The 19,534-nt window shown below is 36.4% G+C and overlaps 2 protein-coding genes across 5 annotated transcripts; one reads left to right on the top strand and one right to left on the bottom strand.

The window, feature by feature from the left end:
* Positions 1 to 2,543: 2,543 nt before the first annotated feature.
* On the top strand, positions 2,544 to 12,345 carry LOC135646073 (E3 ubiquitin-protein ligase BIG BROTHER-like). Of its 3 annotated transcripts, none has more exons than XR_010498954.1 (10): positions 2,544 to 2,996; positions 3,567 to 3,632; positions 3,729 to 3,893; positions 4,607 to 4,844; positions 6,825 to 6,871; positions 8,748 to 8,792; positions 9,975 to 10,102; positions 11,192 to 11,300; positions 11,383 to 11,605; positions 11,779 to 12,345. XR_010498954.1 is itself a non-coding variant. In XM_065165204.1 (10 exons), exons 3-10 carry the CDS (start codon positions 3,630 to 3,632, stop codon positions 11,434 to 11,436), a joined length of 789 nt encoding a protein of 262 aa, XP_065021276.1. In that variant the 5' UTR covers positions 2,544 to 2,996; positions 3,372 to 3,469; positions 3,567 to 3,629; the 3' UTR covers positions 11,437 to 11,687. The 3 variants fall into 3 exon arrangements, 2 of the variants coding, with proteins under 2 accessions (XP_065021276.1, XP_065021275.1); XM_065165204.1 differs by lacking the exon at positions 11,779 to 12,345 and adding an exon at positions 3,372 to 3,469 and having other exon boundaries at positions 11,383 to 11,687; XM_065165203.1 differs by lacking the exon at positions 11,779 to 12,345 and having other exon boundaries at positions 11,383 to 11,687.
* Positions 12,346 to 12,518: 173 nt separating this feature from the next.
* Positions 12,519 to 19,356, bottom strand: LOC103995779 (1-acyl-sn-glycerol-3-phosphate acyltransferase PLS1). Of its 2 annotated transcripts, XM_009416474.3 has the most exons (12): positions 19,052 to 19,356; positions 18,550 to 18,672; positions 17,860 to 17,899; positions 17,644 to 17,717; positions 17,406 to 17,465; positions 16,192 to 16,269; positions 15,947 to 16,105; positions 15,569 to 15,694; positions 14,409 to 14,501; positions 14,142 to 14,225; positions 13,004 to 13,285; positions 12,519 to 12,928 (listed from the first exon to the last, which is right to left on the bottom strand). In XM_009416474.3, the coding sequence occupies exons 1-11, from the start codon at positions 19,130 to 19,132 to the stop codon at positions 13,079 to 13,081; spliced, it is 1,125 nt and encodes a 374-aa protein (XP_009414749.2). In that variant the 5' UTR covers positions 19,133 to 19,356; the 3' UTR covers positions 12,519 to 12,928; positions 13,004 to 13,078. The 2 variants fall into 2 exon arrangements, with proteins under 2 accessions (XP_009414749.2, XP_065021274.1); XM_065165202.1 differs by lacking the exons at positions 12,519 to 12,928; positions 13,004 to 13,285 and adding an exon at positions 13,301 to 13,564.
* Between the last annotated feature and the right edge of the window lie 178 nt (positions 19,357 to 19,534).

A 19,534-nucleotide genomic window follows, 5' to 3' on the forward strand; every position in this document is an offset into this window, starting at 1 on the left:
TTGGTGCTTAAGATTTACAAGTGCATGGATTTTGAAGCATCATGAATGGTGCTGCTCAACATATATTTCTGACTTGTATCATTCGAAAGCCTCTAATTATTCAAGGGCTGGAATTTTTCATTGTTTATAAGCTGAAACTGGATTAAATTACATGTTCATACTAATTAGTGTGTTTCACTTCAATATTTATCTGAATATTTTCAACAGTTATTTTTTTTTAAATTTCTACATCACTAAAAAGTCTTTAGCAGGAAGAACAATTATGCTGCTTGAGATAAATTTTAGCTATCAAACAGCTTTCATGGATAAAAACAATTTTAGACTTCAAATTACGTTTTTAGCAAAGTAATATTTTCTTTTTTTTTCTGGTTAAGGAGAAAAAAAGAACTTTAGAAGATGTGATGAAGTAATTATCTGAAGAGTAAAAACAGAAAAGACTTGCAAAGGTGTAAGAATAAGGAAGAAGATGTCACCTACTTTGCTGAAAAAGACAAGCTGACAACACATGAAAAGATCAGCATATTAGACTAGCCAAGCAATCCTGACATGGTGATCATCACAAACCTACCATCTCTATCCAACACAAATTTATTGATGGCTGCTAGTTGACTTTTAGCATAATGATCATCACTAACCTAGACCAAATGTTGAATTCTGCACTGCTACATTGTCTTTAGTTACTAGATTGTTTTGTAAGTTCACCAACTTTACCTCACCTCTTCTGCTTCAAACAATGTCTGTCATTGTAACTTTTTGGCTGTAGCTTAAAGTTGGTGAAAGAAACACAAGTCATTAGCTTAATGCAACACAAGGTAAAAAGCTTCAAATCCTTGCATGCCACCAAAGCATGCATGGTTGAGCAATCCTCCATGGCTCCTCTTCTTCCTTCCAATCGCAGTTGGTTGGAAGAACAAGCTTCCTCTTTTTTCCATTTCCATTCTATTTAATCTGATCTGCTGCTGCTGTTGTTAGCAGAGTGGTTAGCCTGCTTTCTTTGTTTGTCCTCACCTCTTCCAGTCTGTTCATATGAAATTAAGGGGAAATAGCTTATGATGCAACTTATATGAAGCTGCATCAATATCGAATGCGATGATGATCAATGTATGTAATTTTCCTTGTTTACGAACGAAGAAACTATTTTCATGACTCGAACTCTCATAATCCGATTTGTAAAGATATCATGTAGCATCGACCTAAAAAGGATCAAAATATATCAAGGCCTTATTAAATCATATATAACTCATTATGTAAAATCTTAAGATGATAGAAATTATACTAAATTATATATGTAATTATTTTATTACCATAATAAATTTTTAATTGAAATGATAACAAAATAAAATATATTTGATTAAGATGCACTCAAAACCTTGATAATCTAATTAATAATTATTTTATAACCCCAAAATATTTTTTTATTTGTTAACAATTGATCACTCCACACTGAAAATATTCAATCTCTTCAGACCTAGCTATCGTTTAACGAGATCATCTTATGCTCTATAAACATATGATTTGTCTTGACTTAAATTTAATCAAACAGATAAATAACTAAGATATATTAGTCTTTTTAAAAATTGATATCCTAATTTTATATTTTTTATAAATTCAAAATTAATACCTAATGAATTTACATGATTTAAATCAAGAAAAAAAAAGCTCTACCTTTAGGTTTTTCTACCTAGCGACCTATGTTTAAAAATTTTTAGTAAAGCATTTCTTTTTTAAAAAATGATCATTATTATCCTTATTGGTAATCGCCTTTTATTGTGCCTCCGTCTTTTATTGTGCCTCCGCCTTTTTTAAAAAATGATCATTATTATCCTTATTGGTAATCGCCTTTTAAAAAATGATCATTATTATCCTTATTGTGCCTCTCTTCCCTCTCCTAGTCATATGCGTCTTAGTGCATGAGTTACCAAGTAACATTATCCCCCATGCTATGCCTCTGCATATGAGCTAGTAAGACTTACCATTCCTCTTTTGTCCCTTGGCTATATGTGTTTTCGCACAAGTAGGGTCGATAAGCCAGGCACCCAAGTGCGAGCGAAGGTATGGTTAGTATGGGGGCTACAACGAAAATTTTTTAAGATTAAAGTGAAAAATGATCTTTTTATAGCAAAGGACACACCTTGAGAATTTTCAAATTTAGGACGTACTAAAAGAAATCTCTAAAATTATGAGATTTTTTTAAAGAATTACCATATATATATATAAAATCTACTTGGGAAATTATAAAATTACAACCCAAGTCACGTAGGAAGAGTAATATACTCGATGATACCTAAAGTCACGACTCGACGCGACCCATCCGCCATCTCAACGTCCTTACGTGCCACGCTGGTGTGTCGCCATTCGAATGTAATACAGATCATGGTTTAGAAATCGTTAATTGAATCGTGAGAGGTTTGGGAGTCACCAATTAAGTTACACTGCACATCCGACGGGAGCCATCCGTCCGCATGCCGTAACTTGAATCTTGTCTTATTTTAAGACGCGACTCGAGCGGCCAAAATATAACCCCCGGAGGGACAGAACACGAATCCCAAGCCCCTTGCCATCTCTCTCTCTCCTCACGCCTTGCAAGCAAGAGAGAAGACCGGAGTATAGAGAGAGAGAGAGAGAGAGAGAGAGAGAGAGAGAGAAAGTGATCGTTCTTTTCCCCCTTTAGCTCACAGATTTGCAGAGCATCCTTCCTCCTCAAGCTCACAAGAACTCCGCATCTCTGTCCGCTGTTAATCCAAGCATTCCCCTCTTCATCACGGCATTGATCTAACCCGAGTACTTGATCGGAGATCACCGCCCGCCTTCGCCGGTCGCGCTGGAAGGCGTCGAGATTTGGGCTCTCTCGGTGCTTTTCTTGAAGAGACCGCAGAGGTCGCCGAACATTACGTCTACTTCGGGGTTTTGGTTCAAGATCATGATCTGTTTGTCGCTCCTTTGGGGAATGGCTTGCAGAGTGTAGAGGATGCCTGACATAGATGGGTAGAAGCGTGGTAAATCAACTATTCCTTTGTTTTGTTGCTCCAAAATTTGGTTGGGGAGTTGATCGAAACTTGCACGAGAATAAGTTTGGCTGCCTTTTCTAATGAGGGCGATGAATGTCAGTTATAGTTCCCAAAAGTTTCTGTTTCTGAACTATTAGAAACGAATCGCCTTTCCCATGGTAAATTGCCGCGCCGTAGGGGTTGTGAACCTGACGTTATGTTTCTTTACTTAAAAGCTTCGTGAGTTTTTGATGCATTCTTTCATAAACGTAAGGTTGATACCAGAAAGCTTCTTTATATTGTGAGAAATCTTGACAGCTTAGAACTGTAAGCCCCAACCAAACAACGACTCTGTTTTTTTATCTGAACCTTTTCTCCTGGCAGTCCTTGTAATTCCTTGAAGAGGATTACATTGTAAGAGCATTCCACAAACTTGGGACATGACGACTTGTAGTAGCTTTCTGTTGTTGTAGGAACACGTTGTAAGACTCCTTGCTGAGTTTTCTAAATTAAGGTCATAATTTTTGAGTTGAAAAATTCATGTATAAGCTCAACTTATTTATCTGTGCCTTACTGCAGATTTGCTGGACTTGATGCTGTCTTATTCCTCATGAAACAAGAAACTTCTCAATTCTAATACTAATGGTAAATAGATGCCATTCTCTTTCTTATTTTTTGTCCTTATGTTAATCTTTATTTTTTGGTATTTTAATTCAGTTGATTCTGGCTTCAATTTGGCAGGATTCCAGTAGAATAGGAGGAAACATGAGCCATAGTCGCCAGATGGAAGTTCATTATATAGATACTGGATTTCCCTACACTGTTACAGAGAGCTTTATGGATTTGTTTGAAGGCCTTATGTATCCTCAGACCGATGCCAATTCAGCAGAAGTTTTTCAGGATCAGGTAGTTAAAGTAATGTAGCAGTTCCATGGCTGTCCATATTAACTTAAATTGATCTTATTCTTTGCTCACACCAGTTACTGAATGCATGAATTTTAGAGTTGACATTGGGTTTTTTTGTCAATTGCAGCAAAAAGCTGATCCAGATTAGTTTTGTTTTTGTGGCATTTAATTTTTGAATTCTGTAAATTCAATGGTTAAGTGTTATTAGGTTTGCAATATCTATAAATACTTTGGAAGATTAAACTACTTTGGCACTATATTTGTTGTAATTATGAATTGATTAATGCTAATATAGTAATGTTTCAAAAAGAGAAAATGGTTTCGCATCCTTTCTTAGGTAACTTTTCACCTTTCTATTCAAATTGATGATCACTTGGCTTGCAAAAAAGGAAAACACATGGATTCATCCATTTCCTTTTTCCGAAAGGAGATACAAATTTTCAGAGATATTTGTATTAGCCTAGTATGAGGCTCCAGCCAATGTGGGTTATGGTTTTATTTAGTGTATTCTTGATGATGTTTTCTGCCATCACTTAAATGTCACTGTGAATCTTAATTACCAAACTTATCACTTTATGCCTCATCCAGTTCTCATTCTTGGAGGAATTGGTTTCATTTTCTTTCCCATATTTTAGGAGTAAAACTTGTAAATCAATAGCAATTTGGTGGTTTGTGGTAATCTGCATAATTCTTAAATTGGTGATCATATGCAGGGAAATGCATATCACTCAACAGTTCATACAAGCTCATTCAAGTATGGGTTTTCTAGTGCAGCTAGTGATTCATATTACAGTTTCGGCCATGCGTATGAGATAAATTGTTTTACTCCACAATTAGACGCAGCAAGGAGGATGTGGGATGACCCTGCCCCATCGAACATATTTGACTCACCACAACTATTTCTGCATGGGAATTTAGGTGTGGAAACAAGAACTCCTAGTGCCGAAGAATGTAAGTTAGACCTGGCTTTTCTGTTTATCATGTCTGCCATATCCATTAGTATACCTGCTTGAAATTTGTTAAATCATGGAGACAACTCTGGGATTGTGTGTCCACTTCTGAGATCCATGGTGATACTTTGTATTATTGATCTAATGCTTAATACTTTTGTTGTATTGGTTTGAGGCCACATGTGCTTTTCAAGTAACTCCTTTTGAATAGTGAAATCTCCAGCCATGCAACTTACATGCTGTTTTAGTGATGTCTTCTTTCTGATTTGTGTTACTCACCAAACATTCAACTTCACATGCCTGTAATTCTATCTACCATCTGTGTGTTGCTATTGTGTGTCAACCATATCATATCCATGTGAATTTGCTATTGTTTAGGAACCATCAAGGATGTTTCATATATATAGTTCACTTTTTGTTTAATGCATGTATTGAGATGCTCATGTTGTTCAAATACTCAGAGATTTGGTTGCAAATCCTACCGAAAAGGAATCTACTGACTATAGAACTCATTGGAAGGGTGCTAAAGGCATCATCTAAGGAAAGAGGACTAAATTAGCATATGATATAGGAATTCGAAAATACTTGAAATGTATTATATTGAAAAACACTAAGTTCACATATGGAGTCCCAACAGTGTTCACCTCATATGGATGAAACTTACTGTTTTGATAGGTTGCGAAGATTGAAACAGAGGGGTCTTGGTTCTTGTTACATAGTCTGCTCCCTTATCTGAAATTTGGACCTTTTAAACCAAGCAAACCTTTTCTGAATCCACTCCAGTTCTCTATATTTTAGAACTGAGTTCCGAGTCTTTGACACTATGGTTACATGTCAGAAATGTGAAAGATTGCGCAACCGCAATCTCCTTCCTAAAGGACTACCCACCACTCTACCACATATGGTCATCAGAGATGAAGCTGGAGCAGATCAAAAGTAACGTGCTATCCTTCTATTGCAAAATCAACCAGTTCCATCTTTTTTTTATTCACTTTTTTGTTCTTTGTTTCAGTGGCAAACTGACTGCTGGCTAGAACAACAAGATACATTTCAAGCTGATTCTCACCCTTTGTGCTGTCGGAACTTGAATTTAGTAAATTGGATAAATATCACCTGAGTTGAACCTAACCTGTTCTTTAGTGGTGTAGAAAACTTAAAATTGAACCCAACCCACCTAATGTACAGTAACTTTACCCGATCACATGACCTATTTATTAAACATATTGTGTCCCATTGGATGATCCAAAACATAGCACAATTAATGGCTTGCATCATGATTTGTTTCACTTGCATGACCTAGCTTGACATGTTGAACACCACTGAACTATTTTTGACATGAATTGTCCAGAGTCGATTGACCTAAACCAGACACATTTGAGATCATATCCTGAAAAAATGGTTTCACATTGAACTCGGCTATTAAAAGGGTCAGTTTGGGTAAGTCAAATCAGTTTTCTAGCCTGAACATAACTTGTTATTGATTGGGTTAATCATGAAAACCTATTTATGGCCCAGCACATCTAAGCTCATATCAGACCTGCTAAATCCATGTTAGATTGGCATGTCAGTCCAAAAATTTTTATCAGAATAAAAAGAGGGCATTCCAAACTGCTTAGAAAATGATCGAGCAAGGATGAGCACATTGAGCAATGCTATTTTAGTTCATGTACATTCTAAGGTGACTTGTATTTTAACATCATTCACCTATCAGTGGTAACATGAGTAATCTGAAAAAGTCTGATCAATATGAACCAGCATGCAAATGCAAGTCCATCTTTGGAGAGTTATGATGATGTAGTATCAAGGGTGATTAAGGACTCGGTGCTTGCTTTCTTCTTTGTTTTTTTATCATGTTCCTAGAAAACTGACTGCATGGTGAATCTGAACAAATTCTTGGCCACTGAACTAGTGATGGAATTGAAGGTCTGTTAGTCATTAGTTTATATGCATAATGCTCTAAGCTCTTCTTTTTTAATCATAGGCATTCAGGTGCGAGAGAATACAAATGATGGTGCAAATGGTGGTCAGGTTAGGAGCTCTTTCATATGCCTTATAGTTTCAACTATAAATTATGTTATTATCAAATCTTTTAGTTTGGAACTTCTTTTGTACGTTCTTTCATACCTCAGTAATCAGTTAATGCTGATATTTTTTGTTCATCGAATACCATTAGCTATGAAGCTCTAGTTGTGTTGTTTGTCCACAAATTTGGATTTCTGTAATTCAGTCAAGACATCTTGGACCAAGTCTCACATACTCTGGAAGTCCATTCCAGCTGAGACTCAAGATTCATTTCTATTCATTAATTAGTTTCATCAGGGTTGCCAGTAAAAAGGTTATAATTGCCAACTACCATGCTATCAAAGTATATATTAATTTTCGTTATTACTGTTGCTTGTTGGTTATTCATTTGCTATGTAATTGAGATAGAACTGGATGATTACTAAATTTTGCATTTGTTTTATAAATATTGATGGAACGTCTAAAAATATGAGTATTTGTTGATTGTTGCAACTAGCTTATGACATCAGATTATTGCTTTTCCGATCATCATGAAATAGATAATCTGAATTCGGCTTATATGTTGCTACGATAAACTTTCTTCATTGTCGAGTGGCTGGTTGTACCCAATTAAGCTAATTCCTTCCACAAAACCTGGAAGGATGATCCTTAGGATTAGGTGGTAACTTATCACTGCCTCACACTTCTGAACCCACCTTTGTATATCCAGTGTTTCGCTGATTTCAGTGCAGAAGAGCCAACATCATTTTATTTATTTTTAATTATTGTTTTTGTTAGCATACCTAGAGAATCAACGTCTTTAATCATAGATTTAGGCTCTGTTTACAGAGTCTGATCAGCACACAACGAATTTGATCTGCAGGACATCAAATAAGTAGATGCCTTTCAGATTAAAATTAAAAATCAGCATCTAATGAGGACACTTTCACTGTACTAGTTTCTTCTTGCTAAATTAGATTATCACCCAACCTGGCACAATATTTTTAATCCTTAAATCTCATGCTCAAGATCATTATATATGAAGCCAAAATTTGATTATCGAGAAGAAAAGACAAGTTGGTTATAAGAGCAAAAACTGCCTGTAGGACTGTATCCTATAGCCTTAATATAGAAAATTTTTGATATGACTATTGATAATGTTCATATCCAACTTCTGATGTTATGACTTTAGATGTGTATGTCTTTGTCGTTGGAATGGAGGTAGTCAACAACATCCTATCAATCTATTAAGATGAAGTACAAAGCACTGGAGAATTATCTACAAGGTTCAATTTCATCTCCTCTGAAACAAATTATATCCTAATTATCTTTCTGGGAGCATACTGTGATTAATGACATCATGGCGACAATGCATGATTCATCAAAGCTTAAAAGAGAGCTGAAAGACATGATTGAGCTTCAGAGAGTTCATTTAGGTTGTGCAGTACAATTGCAACAGTATGTCACCTGGAGAATTTACACTGTACTGATGGCATGCTGGCACATCTTTATGAGAAATTTGATTTGTGCTAGCATGTGTTACTGGTGCTGCATGTGGTGTATATTAGAACCTTGCGGGAGATATATGTGCTAGTTTCACAAGGAACACATCTTCCTTGTTGACTGTAGTTAAAGAACACTCATCATAGTTTTCTACTATAGAGAACTAGAAAATGAAGGCTGATAATGCTGCTGCTTTCTTTATTCTTGCATCAATGTTCTGTAAGATTTGCAAATATATTTTCTCATTGCTTTTGGTTGGCTTAGTATATATTCAGTTATTCTCATGATTTTAAGCACAACTTTGTTTTCATTTGTTAAATAAGGGGATTGTTTTGTACTCCTTTTTCATAGCTTTACTTGTGCACTTTAACTGATTAATCCTATTCTTTTGTGGTTGCAGGCTGTTTGGCAGGACAACATAGACCCAGACAACATGACATATGAGGTTTTCCATTGATCTCATTGATTTTTTCTAATGTCTTATATTCCTTTATGAACATACTAGATCTTGGTATTCACTTATGTGATTTATCAAGATAATAATTTTCTGATGAATGAATGTTCACCAAACAACTAATGACAAGTTTACATTGACATTTTACATATGTTCTATGTTTTTTGGTTTAAATATTATGTGGAGGGATTATCAGAGCAATGCTTGCAGGAAGGACTGTCTTCAGATGATAGATGACACCATGATTTAGTCCCATATCAGATAGGAAGGAGATTTAAATTGATCTATAAAGCTAGACTGGACTAATCCTGTTAATAACACCATAAAAGCCAATTCTATTTGCTGATCTAATCACTTGTCACTCCCACATGACAGTTGTAAAGGACATTCACGACTTTAATATTGACTAATATTTTAGTTACTATCCAAGCCAATCATCCAGCCAGAGAATCTAATTTATATGTAGGCATCTGATATTTCTACCATTTATGATAGATTATGCATTTTCAATTTTAATGGTATTCTGGAGGTGTAAGAATGGCCAAATATTAAATTTGCCTAGTAGTTTACACTAATGTTCTTTATCTTTCAATCTTGTGTTAGTTTGCATTTGCAAGAGACCTTTATAGTCATTCTTCAATAATTTGGAAGAGCTCTTGTAATGCCTATATGTTGGACGAGTACATGTAGTATCTCAAACTATCAGGATCTACATGTCCATCTCTCATTTCAACCAGTCCTGTTACTGCATGTACATATCATTATAGTTGAACTTGCATGCACACTAATATTCAGGACACAGATTTGGTCATTATTGAAAATGGGAGCATCATTTAGAATGAATAAGATATTTTACAGAATTATTATTAATGCAAGTAATAATGGGTAGAGGAAAATAATTGTTCCTCTTGGTACACTATAAGGCCTGTTATTTGCTCTCAGAGCATAATAGTGTTTCATATTTATTGGTATTGTTAGTACTTTTCTCAAAGTTTTTGCCATTCTCATCCGACATCAGTAATTTTCCTTTGGAGTATGCTTTTCACATTGGCATATCAAATTTAAACTTTGGAATTTAGCATGCAATAACCTGTTGGTCACTCTTCAAGTTCTTTTTATTCCCCTTGATTAAAATATCTGAACATTTTTATCAATTATCAAAATAATAAACAGGAGTTACTTGATTTGGGTGAGGCAGTTGGAACACAAAGCCGTGGTCTTTCTCAAGAACATATTTCTTCACTTCCTGTCTCAAAGTACAAGTGTGGCTTCTTTTCTAGGAAAAAATCTCAGGGGGAGAGGTAAAGTTCTGGTTCTTATGTTTCTTTAGATGATGAAGATTCTTGTCTTTGTTTGCTACACATGAAAAAACGAAAAAAAAATAGAGCCTCAAACTCCCATATGATTCCTGATTTGTATATGTAGTTTAATGGACAGATTCAAATACCGATTGTATATGGTGAGCAATTACTGGTATTTACTGGTCCAACCAAGGAGCAGTATCGGACTACAGTATCAGACCATATGGTTCCATACCATATTATTTTTGTTATTTTTGTGGACACTGGATGGTACAAGTTGATATACTACCCGGTATACTGTTATTGTACCAGTCTGTTAGATTACCGAAACTGGCATTGGACCCCAAGTTAAAACCTTGGTTTAATGTGATTCATCTCATATCTCCTGTTGCATTGGTTCACATTTATTGGATTTAAAATCTTTTAGCAATTTTTTTGCTAGGAATAATCCCAGCCTGCAATGCTGGTATTGCATTTAATGTTTTTTTTTGGGGTGGGGGGGGGGGGGGGAATGAACAAAGGAAACATAATGATAGTGCCTGATCTTTTGTGTTGGATTTGCAACTTGTTGATTCACTGTGAGCCCACTAATGCTGCATTCATCAGTCCAGACTCCACACCTCATTACCATTATAGATTGCATTGTTTGGTAAAAGCAACAATTGGAAGCATATAAAGGGTACTAATGCTTGTAGGAGTAGCATCTGGTTGTAAGCATATAAAGGGTATTAATGCCAAGCTTTTACTGTGAAGATCATGGTGTTTTGCAATGTACCATGCATTCTTTTGTTGTTACCACCGGATCATGTCTCTCAAACCAAATTTTCTTTCTAGCACTCGTTTAAATGGAGCAGAATGTTGATTTGTATGAACATATATAAAGATGGATTTAAGTGATAGGATCAGCCTTCCCCTTGTAACATAACCTACACACGAAGATTACCAAGCCATCTGTAATTCGTCTTTGGTTTTGGTTAACTACGACTCTTTACATTTATTCTTGAAGTGGACCAAATTTTTATATGAAATATCTACCATTAACTTCATTTGAAATTTCTGAAAGTCCTAAAATTACTTTATATGTGCCAGATGCATCATTTGCCAGATGAACTACAAGAGAGGGGATAGACAAATTACTCTTCCATGCAAGCATGTCTATCATGCTAATTGCGTGACACAGTGGCTTAGCATAAACAAGGTTAGCTAGGATTTCACTTTGTCAGTTAATACAACTTTGTGTATCTCCCGGGTGTAACCGATCAGATATTTTCTTCTTGTAGGCATGTCCAGTTTGCTTGGTGGAGGTCTCAGTTGAGGAGCCTAGGCGTCAATGAATTCTAGTCGGCGACTCGCACGGAAGTTTTTGGCTATTTTCATCACTTAAAATTGCATCTCTTTTTCTTTTTTTTTGCTTCCCTTTTCTATTTCATCTTCATGTTTGCAAACATGGAACTGGACCAGTTACACTGTTCTCCTTCTGTCTGGTGTGGCGCAAGGATCATGGTAGGTTATGATCAAGTAAATGCATTTAGGCCCATGTTAATTGGATTCTGTTTGGCCCTAAAAGATTCTGCTGCTTTAGTTATGTGTTATCTTTTTACTAGGATATGTCCTTCATTTGATCTCTGAAGACAGAGTTCCTCAGTTCTTGCTCCTAAGGATTTCATGCTTTACAGCTTTTGCAGACCACCCACTTGGCAATCCATCTGATGAGTAAAGGAAGTTAAAGATTCCTGAATTCATTTCCAGAGAATGCATGACGGAGGAGTCGTCATGACGATAAAGTTCTAACAAGCAGATGTCCATCTGCCCTAATATTTTGTGGTATCAATTCATAATATCAATCTTGTGTGTTGAATTGTCCATCTCATTGTTGATCTGTAGCTCCAGAGTCAGATTGGTCTTGGAGATAAATCCGAGGTGCCAAATTACTTGCCAAGACAAACACTGCATTATCTATGACTGTAGTTGGCACCCATCTCATATTGTTTGCGTGTGTTTTTAGTTTTTTTTTATTGAAGTCAAGTCAAGCTACAATTGACTCTGCTGGTTTAGACCCAGTAATCCTTGCCCTGAATCCAAGCCTATCTGATTGATTGTGTGCTGACACAAATTTATTTGATTCGGACAATTTGTTACAGGGTTTCCATCACGACCCAACTGAATCGAATCCATCTTGACAAGATCAGAAGCAGCAGATGATGCCTCTCGAATTCAGGTTGTAGGTAAATTGTGATGCCACAGCTAAAGAATGTTTGAGACTTCCTATTTCCTATCATTTGTCTCCCAATTTAGCTTCATTCTTGTAGTATCTATTTCCTATCATATTTACACCCAGTGTTCCCCATAAGCAAAACACGGCATATTTCAGAGGAGAAAAACAAGCAAATATATCCATGTTAATAAAAATCCCGAAGAAATAAAAGACATGTAATAACATTAAAGGAGGTTGTTTCATAAGCTTTCTCAAGATTCATGCTAATGATAACACATTTCCTAGATTTAATAATTAATTGCGACCACATCCATAGTCATGAAATCAAGAAGCAGTAGGAAACCAACATGGGTTCTATGTGACAGTAGCATTGCAATATTAGTTTTGCCTACCAATTTGTTCTCCAAGATTTCAAAAGCAAGGCTGCCTTGATTTCACATACCAGAGATAGAATGACATGGAAGAAGTTTTGATATAGTCTCCATGCCAAAAACCCCTTCTCAAGTAACTTTTTGCTTTGGACCATTGGAACAGAGGGAAGTGCATTTCCATGACTCATCTGAATGACAGCATACTACTAGTAAGAGTGAAACTGCATCTTCCACAATTGCCTACATTTGAATGACAAGAACAGCTGTAGATTAAACATAAAGGTTTAGATAAAAAAAAGTATGAGCATATATTACCAGTCACAACTGGAGGTCCAACAAGGTTGCTATTTTTGATGGACTGGCTAGGTGTTTCAATGCTGCGACGATTGTTTACTCTTTCCTTGCTCGGTTCCGTGCAGCTCTGGCCGTGGTTGAATGCTCGGACTGAGAAAAACGGATAAAAATGTGCATAATCATAGTAACCATTAATAACGCTGCTGTGGTGAGTGCAACTCCTTTCCATGTTGACAAGAGTTCAGTCCATTTGAAGAATCTGAAGGTAGCATATGATAGGAGACTAAACCAAAATGCCACGACCTGTTCGACTCAAGTTAAATTATCAAGATAGGCAAAAGTGAGATCCAGAACGAGTCATCTAATAGCAAACTCAGTAGGAATACTAGCATCTTTAGAGAACAAATTTATCACCTCAATTAAACAATCCATTCATTTGTGCAAAGATGATTTCCATTGTCCAGTTTCTTTAATCAGACAAAGTTCAGAGCAAATAGAGAAGAAAAAAAACCTGGAATCATATCATATCATGATATTTGCAATATTAGACTCAAACGCACAGTCCATATCATACCATGACATCTGCAATATTAGACTAGAAATGTAAAGCCTTGGAATCGTGAGCTTCTCATAAGCAAAAAGCATTTTCAGCTACCTCATTATTCTCCTAGGTCATAAACTATCTAGACTAATACACCACAAGAGAGCTGCTTTACACTGCAGCCTCATTGAACAAAGTTTCAACTTGGAAAAAAAACAAAGTTGGATAGAGCCTCGATTTAATCATTATATGATTTTTTTGATAATCCACTCATGAAGAAAGTCCTGTTATTCTTCAGATATAAAATGGGACAGAGATGAGAAAAACAGATCTACCATCATAATATTAGAAGACAATTGGGATCCATCTAAAACTCTATGCTGACATTTGCAGCTTCTTGGCTTTCTATCAACAGAGGCATTGTACAAAGACATACAATGCAACCCGAGAAAGCTGCTTTCTACTTGTTGAGGAGAGTTTCACCTTAGAGTGAAACAATTTGACAAACACATTATGATGTTGCAAGTTTACAATGTTAACGGTCTTATCTTGTACCAAATATTTTTTTTCTTTATATAACTTGTTTTATTTATACTGCCAAGATGAGTAATATATTACCAGCAAAGACTTCATAGGCCGACCAATTTGTCTTTGTTCAATGCCAAAAGTACCCTCTGATTGGTATCTATCCAGTAAAGCATCCTGCCAGAGAAATAAGTTCAATGATACAATGAAAGGAACACAGATAAGAATCGTAAAGCAGCAGGACATCATTGCACAAAAGTGAAACCAAGAATATGTGACTAAATTGCACAATTTTAATCACCTAATAGAAACAAAAGATCCTCAGAACTCTCGTAAAGCAATGTGAGAAAGAATACATGCCTTAGCCACAAATATATCTTTACACCACTGTGCCACTCCCTCATCTGTTTCAGGCAGATCGGTCATTGCATGGCGCTTCATGTGGACATGTACCTGCAATCACATAAGTCTTAGACAAGAACAAACTTGAAAACAGATTTTGTTATTACATGATACCAGTCCCTTATTTTTCTGTTTTTAATAAATCATTGATAGATCTTAATAGCTTTCTCTCTCACCTCTTCCCCTAGCCTCCTCCTCTTCCTTCGCCATCTCCTATTCTTCTCCTTTTCCACCTCCTCCTGTTTATCTTCCTCTCCTTCTCTTTCACTATCTCCTCCTTTTCTCTGCTCCCTCCTCTTCTCCTAGTTCTCTACTCCTCCGCAGCCACCTCCTCCTCCTCTACCTCCGGATTGTCAGCACCTCTTTGTCATTCACATCACTGCCACTTTGTCCTCGCTGGTGTCACCATTGCTGCCTCTTCATCCCCTCTTACCTCCCCCACCCCACCCCCTTGGGTGTATGTGTGCGTGCAGGGCCAGGGGAGTACCAAGTACCAACTGGTACCAACCCATTACTGAATGTTGTTACACACGTGTATGGTACTATACCTGTCTAGTTATGGACCAGTTTTGAAACCAAACCAAGAATTTAGTCCATGCCTTCTGACTTCTGATATACTTTTAACTTACATCAAATCTACAAGATGGCTATTACAGTAACATAGAAATATCATCCATCCAGTAGCAATCACAAATAGCATAAGAAATTAACTTTAGATCAAAATGATTAAGCAATTCCAATGAGATCAACCATTAGTTATAGTTATACCCACAACTCAGTTCTCTCAGAAATTATCTAAACGTCAATTTCCATAGGAACACGTACTTATCTTAAATTGATAACAGTTCTCTCATAAATTAACTAAACATCTATTTCCCTAGGAAACCTTGAACTTATCTTAAATTGATAACCATGATACAGAAGTAACATATGCATATCAATCACATGTTACTCAGTGTAGCCCTATCAATAATTCTTTGCTCCTTGACATCCAAAATTTCAGAATGAGTTTCTTGGCCTTCAAATAAATCCAAGTATTTTTAGATGCAATGCCTAAATGCAACAGTGAACTGGGTTAGGGAGACACATAATGATAGTGCATAATTTAGGATACATACCACTGAAGATTGCCCTTTCAGAATCCTAAGCATCGTTGGTGGAGGTTGATCAGAAGGAATAGCTACTGTTACGTCATAGATAGCAGGAACAAAAGGGCGCATGATGCTTACTGCTGAAACAAAACCCTGAAGACTAAACACATGTCAATACATATATAGATATTTCAATCTATACTATCAAACCACAGAGATACAAAAGAGTTTGCTATCACAATAGGAGATAAATATTGAGTATTCTGCTTTTGCATATCACCCCATCTTGTATCTAAGATATTCAAGCAATAGAGCTAGTTTCAAGATCATCAAACACAGAGATAAAACCAACAAAAGGAAACAGACTCTCATTGCAACAGTAATTTGTCAAAAACTAAAAACAACCTTGGTCCGGGGAATGAGAACATTCCTAGGGATAGGAAGACCTTGTGAAGCTGCATATTCTTGTGCTGCTATAAGTTTTGCTGGTGTAAAACGTGTCCCCTCAACAAACAAAGCCAGCCAAAATGGTCTAGGGAAGTCCTTCAAATGTTGTAAACCCAACTGCATGTCACAGAAACTCAAATGAAATAAAAAAGAACAAAATCAAGAAAAGTGAACAGAGTACAAAAGATGCAAATAAATAGTACCGTAAGTATGTTCTCATCCTTAGCCCAGCTTCTTTCAAGAAAGAGGTACTCAGTAAACCACATTGACCAACCAATAACCTGCAATGATGGTTCTAGAGAACTTAATATCAGAACACAGACTATTATGTAATAAGAGGATTACTCTAGAAACTTCAAATGGACACATAACAAATGACTTTGTACTTCGCTATGAAAGAAAAATCTATATTTAATGGCCTTGTGGGTACCAAGCAAAACAGACTAATAATATAAGAAAAAAGTAAAAAAAAAAACAGAAAATTAGGGACACAAACCAAATAGATAAAAAAACAGGTCTAGATATATCCAGGGGTTGTTGCTGATGGGAAAAAAGAAACTGTAACCCTGTCATTAGTCAGCACTCTCCCGAAGCACAAGATTGACAATTGACAATAAAGTTTTTACTTCAAAAAATGATGCAATTGTACTAAAGCACAGAGATCGCTAATGGTCAAGAATACAGGAGTACATTTTAAACTTCAAAGAGTATTTTTGTTCAATATTGACAGAGGTGGCCAACTCAACAAATTTAAAACTCAATCATAAAGTTGCTGGAGACACCTACATTCACTTTTGTAAAGTCGAGTGAATTAGCCTGATACTTCATAAAAACATCATTTAAGAGTGCAAGCTTTTTTTCAAAGGACTACTTAGAGCTATAGCAAGCCCCTGTCTTTTACCATAAACAGTAACATGTCTTGACTGAATTCCTTGAAAAAATATCCAAGATAACTGTGGTCCAATTTTATAAAAACATCAATCTAGCTGAACAGAATAGCATAAAACAAATATAAACAACCAGATACTTCTCATCTTATCACTTATATCATGTTACATAGCTGCCACCACCGTTTCAAGGCACAAGTCCCATTTCGCCTCTCTCTTGTGATTTCCTTGTGGCAAGAAAGAAAGAGAAAAAAAAATTAAAACTTTTTTGATATTCAAATTATTAATTGTTTTCATATTTCAGCAGCAGGATGAAATCTAGGTTTTTTGGTCTTGACAATCAGCCAAAATGACAAATATACCAGAAGGCTGGTCCAGTAGATCAAACCAATGATGCCTACAAAAATTGATTATCTTATAATAATTTGGATAAGAAAGACAACAGCTTCATCATAGATGACCTAGTCCAGAAGAACTGTTTAAATGTGAAGAAAGAGACAAATGCCAAACTTTGTTACTTATATACTCACTGGCAGAAACTTTGATGATTTCTTCATCACCGCTAAAGTGCTTCCAAGGCAACCTGAGCGCTGAGGTAAGGAATAATTAAAAGAAAATATACATGTCAATCGACAATGACAAACAAATACTTTAGTGCGTTCTTTTCAACCACATAAATTCATGACCAACAAAAGCATGACATGCATAATTGGATTAAACCTAGCCGAATTATGCTTAATCTTGTGTAGTGCACAAACAGATACAAACCTGAGATAAAATCCATCCAACAAGCCAATCAATGTCACTTTTGTGGTTGCAAATGACAAGTGCATGCTCCTTACCTGTAACATGCTTTAAGGTTAATGACAATGAATAATATTACTACACAACAGATCAGACCCCCCAAAAAAACATTCTGATCTCTGAGAACATCCTTACTTTCCTAATAAGAAAAAGAAAAAAAAAAAGAAAACAAGATCTTACCCATCAATTCAAAAGTTTTAGAATCTGCATATAATTGAACCTGCAACCATGAAAATACATTATACGTGTTAAACCTTTAGATATAGATATAAGCAGCATAAATCTCTTGGTTATAAACAAGTATAAAAATTACATAGCACAACAAAATTATCAGTACTGTAACTAACAAACCAAGTCAAGGTAACTGCCCTATCTGAGCTTCTGGACCAAGCTAAATAGAAGGTCACCACTTGCATTAGTTTTCGGAAATAGTGCAAAACAAGGTAGTCAAGTCAACTGCTTCAGTAATCATAACTTGCGCTAAATTTAACTACTATATTTTTTGCCTCATCAACCCAGCCTAGATGTGAAAATTATAGCTGCTAATCAGCCTTTATAGCTGCTAATCAGCCTTTAAAGGACCCCAAACTATGCTGAAATGCTGTGCTACTCAGCCTTTATTCTTGCTTCCTCACTCCTTCCTGTCCACTTCTGTGCCTATTATCACTCAAGGTAGAAAGGGACAATCCTACTAGTCAAGATAGCAAGAGAGAGTCCCTTGCTTCAGATGTTGAAGCAAACATTCATGGGGATGACCCTAATATACCAAAAAATGTAATAATTCACACACCAAACAAGTCATGGTACTACCAGAGATGGTCATATCGCAAACAATAGCCAAAGATATCTGAAGATTTTAAGGAAGTTTACCTTAACACCAGCCCACCAATCGACAAGCCAGATGAGCTGGAGCCATAGTAATTCAGCCACCACTCTGTTAATCCTCCTGAAGAGACTTTTCGAGAAAGGTCGTATTGTGATGTAAATTGTAGCCTGCAGGAGCAAAAATCAAAGGTAGAAAACAAGGACGCTCGCAAAAAATCTGAATATGGAAAAAAAAATCAAATCTTTCGAAAAATTAACATAGCAATAAAAAGAATAGAAGCAGATTGGAAAAATAGTGAGAAAAATACTCAACAGTCCAAAACTACGGGGAAATATGCACTTGAATCAGCCTCTAATTCATCTTATAACCAAAGTACAAGGAAATCATAATGCCAGACCAAACTAAAAGCCCTAACCCCAACAACGAGCCATAGCTGTTCGAGAAAGAACTCCATGAATCCATCAAATCCAAACCACCAAACCGCACAAAAGGAAACACAAACCCTCAAACGATAATATCAGGTATCGAAAGGAAAAGTAGGCCCACCTGAATGAGGTTCACAATTAGCCCCGACAGGAGGAACAGAAGGCCGAGGGGCACCACCACCAACGCCGCAGCCATTGCCATGGCCGAGATCCGGCGGAAGAACAACAATCGTTTCCCCTTTTGTCAGGAACCAACCGAACGAACAAGAACGGGATAAAACCAGGGATTATTTTGGGTTTCTTGCGCTATCTTCGCTGGGAATTCTCCCCGCCGACATCAGGCTCCGACGCAGCCACCTCACGCAGAGATCGGGGGGCCGTTGAGATTTACGAGACGACGAAAGACCGGAAGAGGAGGGGCGAGACTCCGTGTCTCAGCCGAAAGATACAACACGAGAGTCTCGGATTTCTATTGGTCAGAATTGCGGGTCCCAGGGGAGTCGACCCGTGATGACGCAATAATTATATATCAATTTCACACAATTCAACGAAGTGCTATTATTTGCTAATTACAATATCATTGATAATGGTTTATCCATATATA

Source organism: Musa acuminata, chromosome BXJ3-8 (assembly GCF_036884655.1).
Source record: "Musa acuminata AAA Group cultivar baxijiao chromosome BXJ3-8, Cavendish_Baxijiao_AAA, whole genome shotgun sequence".
Classification (NCBI taxonomy): Eukaryota; Viridiplantae; Streptophyta; class Magnoliopsida; order Zingiberales; family Musaceae; genus Musa; species Musa acuminata.

Excerpts from the sequence above, each read along its gene's own strand:
- LOC135646073 (XM_065165204.1), top strand. Across the intron at positions 4,845-6,824 it reads AACTCCTAGTGCCGAAGAAT|GCATTCAGGTGCGAGAGAAT; the intron begins GTAAGTTAGACC and ends TTTTAATCATAG. Across the intron at positions 8,793-9,974 it reads CAGACAACATGACATATGAG|GAGTTACTTGATTTGGGTGA; the intron begins GTTTTCCATTGA and ends AATAATAAACAG.
- LOC103995779 (XM_009416474.3), bottom strand. The coding sequence starts at position 19,132 with ATGGCAATGGCTGCGGCGTTGGTGGTGGTGCCCCTCGGCCTTCTGTTC. Across the intron at positions 17,718-17,859 it reads TAAAACTTTTGAATTGATGG|GTAAGGAGCATGCACTTGTC; the intron begins GTAAGATCTTGT and ends AGCATGTTACAG. Across the intron at positions 17,466-17,643 it reads TTGGATGGATTTTATCTCAG|CGCTCAGGTTGCCTTGGAAG; the intron begins GTTTGTATCTGT and ends TCCTTACCTCAG.